At 31.9% G+C, this 5,346-nt stretch overlaps 1 protein-coding gene across 1 annotated transcript; it reads left to right on the forward strand.

Moving 5' to 3' along the window:
• The first annotated feature begins 1,653 nt into the window (after positions 1 to 1,653).
• On the forward strand, positions 1,654 to 3,819 carry LOC145045260 (transcription factor MYB41-like). Its single transcript, XM_078993600.1, has 4 exons — positions 1,654 to 1,738; positions 1,857 to 2,125; positions 2,296 to 3,138; positions 3,689 to 3,819. The coding sequence occupies exons 2-4, from the start codon at positions 1,860 to 1,862 to the stop codon at positions 3,711 to 3,713; spliced, it is 1,134 nt and encodes a 377-aa protein (XP_078849726.1). The 5' UTR covers positions 1,654 to 1,738; positions 1,857 to 1,859; the 3' UTR covers positions 3,714 to 3,819.
• Positions 3,820 to 5,346: the final 1,527 nt, after the last annotated feature.

The following is a 5,346-nucleotide window of genomic DNA, read 5'->3' on the forward strand; positions in this document are numbered from 1 at the left end:
AACTTCAAGCTCAAAAACACACATACAAGCTAAAGCACGAATCTTAGCTCTTCAAGGACTCACTCAAGGGTGTATGGTGGCTAGGGCAAAGGACTACATGTTCCTTTTATAGTGTAAGGCCAGGAATTAGGGTTTTGCATATGGGCCACGTATAAATTAAGCGCGCGACCACGCGCGACGTACACCCCAGTACGCCCAGCGTACTCACCAATCTACTTTTCAACTTCAAGGGACTAAATTGCCAACTCTCCAAAATAGAAGGGTCATAAAGCTAACCTGGATTTTGGTCTGTTACAATATATATATATATATATATATATATATATATATATATATATATATATATATACATACATATATATATATATATATGTATACATACATATATATATATATATATATATATATGAGGTTGGTGTCTGAGGTGGTGGTGATAGTGACCGTAGTGGTGACATTGGATGCAATAGAGACATTGGTGGTAGGGGAGATGTTGGTGACAATGCCGGACATTCACATATGAATAAGTATATAATTACTTTTATATTCATATCTAAATATATAAGTATATTCATATATGAATATTTTTGTGCTTATTCTTAAGCGATTATTCATATATAAGTATGACAGTTTGTGGCAAAGGTGGTGGCTATCGCATGGATAGTGGTGAACATGGCAGTGGTGGTTGCGGTGGCGAGGGTTGTAAACCCAAGAATATAGTTAGATTTATATTTATATATGTATATATAAATATATTCATATATGGATCTATGTGTGTATTCTGAAGTGATTATTCATATATAAATTTGACAGTTGATGATGTAGGTGGTGGCGGTGACACGGGTAGTAGTGGCTCTGGCTCTCTTTCATATATGAATTTCTCGCGATCTCAATTATATAATTATTCTCTTTTGAAACCCCCTGTTCTCTCTCTCTCTCTCTCTCTCTCTCTATATATATATATATATATATATGTTAAGGTTCGTTTGAAACAATACGAATTTTGTGAGATCATGAGATCAATTTTAAAAGTACTTTTAAAATACAAAATAAAAGGAAAAATACGATAATTCTTTTTTTTTTTAATTATTATTTTCGGAACTTTATTTAACTAAAACAAACATAAAAGAAACAAAAAAAAGTTATTGTTTTTTTTTTAAAAATACGTGAAGTATTCTAATAGAATATTACACAGTACATATTCTAATATGATTTTTAGAATGTTTAGAATATTCTATTAGATTTGTCAGATATGTAAAATATTATAAATATTCTACTAAAATATGTAAAAAAAATGTATTTTTTTGTATTTATTTTTTATTTTTGTTGGTATTTTTTTTTATTTTTTTTGGGTAATATATATTCCGAAAATAATATTGGAAAAAAATTTCAAAAATTTCCAATTATTTAGTATTTTAAAAATGTTTTTGTTTTATTTAATAAATGAGTGGCTAGGATTGCGTCTCACGGTCGCACAAAATTAGGTCGTCTCACATATATATATATATATATATATATATATATATATATATATATATATATATATATATATATATATATATATATATATATATATATATATATATATATATATATATATATATATATATATATATATATATATCATTGGATACAACCACAAGCAATGTTGATGATCATAACACACAGAGATTACATATAAAAGACCAAACCAACTTCACCTTTCCTAAGAAACAAACTACATCATTTCAAAATTAACAAGGTTTGATCCATTTATTTTACTTTTTATCTTTTCTTCATCGTCTCTTCTAACTGAACATACATACATGTACCCATGCAAGTTCATTGATCAATATGTCTTTTGGTGGTTGTGCATGCAGATAATGATGGGAAGATCATCTTGCAGCGACGAAAACGGGCTCAAGAAAGGTCCATGGACTCCAGAAGAGGATCAGAAGCTTGTCGACTACATTGAACGTAATGGACATGGGAGTTGGAGAGCGCTGCCTTCTCTCGCAGGTTTGAATAGGTGCGGCAAGAGTTGTCGTTTGAGGTGGACTAATTATCTCCGTCCAGATATCAAGCGAGGCAATTTTACCGAAGACGAAGAGAAGCTCATCATACACCTCCATTCCCATCTCGGAAACAAGTAATTTTTCATCTACCTTAATGTCTTATTGGATAGAAAGTCAGGTCTATAAATTACAGAATTAGTTTTTTATTCGTAAAGTTTTTGTCTTCAGTGTTTCGTAAAGCTATCGTGATCAATAGAAGTTTAGGTTTTTGTATAATTCACTTAACTATAATGAGTATATGCAGGTGGTCTTCAATAGCAACGCATCTTCCAGGAAGAACTGATAACGAGATCAAGAATTACTGGAACACCCATCTGAAGAAAAAACTGCTCCAAATGGGAATCGATCCAGTCACACACCAGCCAAGAACCGATCATCTCGACATCCTTGCTAATCTGCCACAACTTCTAGCCATTGCTGCGAACAACTTAGGTGCTACAAATCTCTTCAATCCCTCCTTCGATATGAATCTAAATGCCTTAATGTCGCAATCCGATGCCACCCAAATCGCGAAATTTCAGTTGCTTCAAAACATACTCCATGTTTTGAGCACGTCCAACAGTACTCCTACTAATACTTCCTCAATACCACAAAACCTCGACCCTTTTTACGCTGTTCAGCTATCGGAATACCTTAGGTTAAACCCTCAACATCTGCAAAACCTTCAAGATTTAGCCATGAATATAGCTCCATCAGCTCCGAATTTACATCCATTCGCGACCCATGATTTCATTTCACCGAGTTTTCCAAACCTAGACTTGGACCATGAACAGGGTTCAAAAGTATTTAGCGGACATGATTGTCGAACAAATGGAATTACTCTTGGGAAAGAAGAGTATGTTGGTTTTGAATCTATTCCACCGCTAGTGCCAGCCTCACCTGAGCATCTCAGTCAGAGAAATGGTGGCAACCGGCGGAGTCCGGGAGGTGATGTGAATACCGATCAATTAGGAAGCAGTAGCATTCTGAAACAAAGTGATCCTCTTTCCTCGTCAAATCCGACATCTACTTCAACTACTTTAGATCCTAATTGGCAAGAGTTTATGGATGATGAAGCGAGTGGTTGTTATTGGAAAGAGATCATCGAGTAAGCATGGTTTTAGCGTACTTCCCTTTACATAACAAACAATACACAAACATACACACACGTACACCTACACATACATGAACATACGAATACATGTACATATATATGTATACCAACACATTTTTTGTATTTAGTTTACTTTTAAATTGTTTAGACCATCAGTTGATTCCATCGATCATTTCCTGTACCAAAATTATGTAGTATTTGAGATTGATCTATGATCTATTTCCAATTTACTTATAAACCCTTCAAAACACCAAAAAGAAATTTTAGTTATTCTCCTTTTCAAACTTGTATAGATTTTTAAAGGTACCTTTATGAAAACATGTCTCGAAACTGACGTTATTTAAAAATTTTGTACAGGGTATTTTAATTAATTAAGTACATGCTTGTGTTTTATTAACAAGACTCTATCTTCCGTTTAAAATTAAAAAGTATTCTTGGAAACCGTAACTCATGGAAACCGAAGGACATTGTTGCATGTACAAGTTATTTTTTATGTTACGTTTTTGCTTGTGTACGTCGTCTTATACAATTAATATCTATGCAGGCGGGGGTCTCCACCATGGTCGTAAAGAGGACTGTTTTATATCATACAGAGACAAGAAATCTAGGAACATTTTGTGAAAAAAATTAATAATAGAAGTGTTTGGTTTGATGGGTTGTTTTCTTGATGTAAAGTTATACCATATTAACGTTGTCAATGTACATAAGACACGACCATACATTTATACAAAAATACTCATTATTTTTCATAGTGTTTGTCTTTCATCGTCTTTTTTTTTTCTTCTTGTATCTTTTCATCAAATGATTTCTTTAACATATGACTGGGGTAAACGATGTAAATAAAAAGTTGAACTGAAGTTCCTTTTTCTCTTTCTTTTTATTTTTCTACGAGCACTCTCTTCGTAACACAAGTGTAGGGATTAATCATAAAATGTTTTTTATATATGAAACTGAGAAACTAACACTTGGTGAAATTAAGATAAATTGGATATCTAGACAATTAAGTCGAAGAGTAGAGATGAAGTTACAAGTAAAAGCGACATGAGAGTAGGAGCAAGTAGAATCAAAGAGGGGAAGGTGTTGACTTGGATACGAAACAACCACAATGTCAAACATAAATGTCATTCATGAAACCTAAGACAAGACTAAGTAGTTAGGCAATTTCATTGAACTTTGTTTTCACTTGTCCATTGTAAATTCTCATTATTTCAATGAAAAATTTGTATCATAGGTTTCTTTTCTTAACTGTCTCACTTCTAAAACAAGTTAATTAGGCTATCACAAGAATCCGCGCGTGTTCTTAATATATGCCTAGGACAGTGACAATTCAGTCCAAGGCCGATACCATAAGACTATCTCCCATTTAGTCAGTCTAGTTTCAAGGCACGCTAATAACTAATTTATTACATAGAAATTGTTGAGTTGAGTGTAAAAGAAACCTTTGAAATATGTCTAGAAGCTTAAAGATATAGAAAACGAGATACACGTTCAAGAGATCAGGGACCATATAATGAAATGGCGAAACAACAAAGAAACTAAGACTTTCAAATTTGACATTTTTTTTTTTATAAAAAAGAGTCATATATATATATATATATATATATATATATATATATATATATATATATATATATATATATATATATATATATATGTATATATATATATATAGAGAGAGAGAGAGAGGGAGAGAGAGAGAGATAGAGAGAGGAAGCTTCAATTGAAAAAAAAAAAGGTTGACATATGAAAATCATTCTCAACCAATCATTTAATTACTATATAAACATAAAATACACAGTGACAAACTTGTAAATATGATATGATATTCTTCAATCACATATACGTAACGGTGGATAATTTGATAACAATTAAAATTCATTACTACTAGATCGTTCATCATTCAAATTTCTTCTCCAACCTTCAATGATCATCCAGATTTCTTCAACTAAATCATCGATCAACATCATCCAATCTTAATCAATTATCCATTTTCATCAAAAACACGTTCATCAACATCATTCAACATTAGACAAAAAAAAATCATTTTTGGTTCTTTTAATCCAACCTTCAATTATGCTTAAATACGAGCATATTTTCAACATCTACGATTAATTATACTCCAGTGTCATTAGATCAACATCATCGATAATCAACAACAGTTTCACATCATATCATTCATTCAACATTGATCATCAAACAAAA

This window comes from Lactuca saligna, chromosome 1 (assembly GCF_052625555.1).
Source record: "Lactuca saligna cultivar CGN05327 chromosome 1, ASM5262555v1, whole genome shotgun sequence".
NCBI classification, from domain to species: Eukaryota; Viridiplantae; Streptophyta; class Magnoliopsida; order Asterales; family Asteraceae; genus Lactuca; species Lactuca saligna.

Bases quoted from the DNA above. Each gene is read 5' to 3' on its own strand.
- LOC145045260 (XM_078993600.1), top strand. From the start codon at position 1,860: ATGATGGGAAGATCATCTTGCAGCGACGAAAACGGGCTCAAGAAAGGT. The intron at 2,126-2,295 runs GTAATTTTTCAT...GAGTATATGCAG, and splicing joins CATTCCCATCTCGGAAACAA to GTGGTCTTCAATAGCAACGC. The intron at 3,139-3,688 runs GTAAGCATGGTT...ATATCTATGCAG, and splicing joins TATTGGAAAGAGATCATCGA to GCGGGGGTCTCCACCATGGT.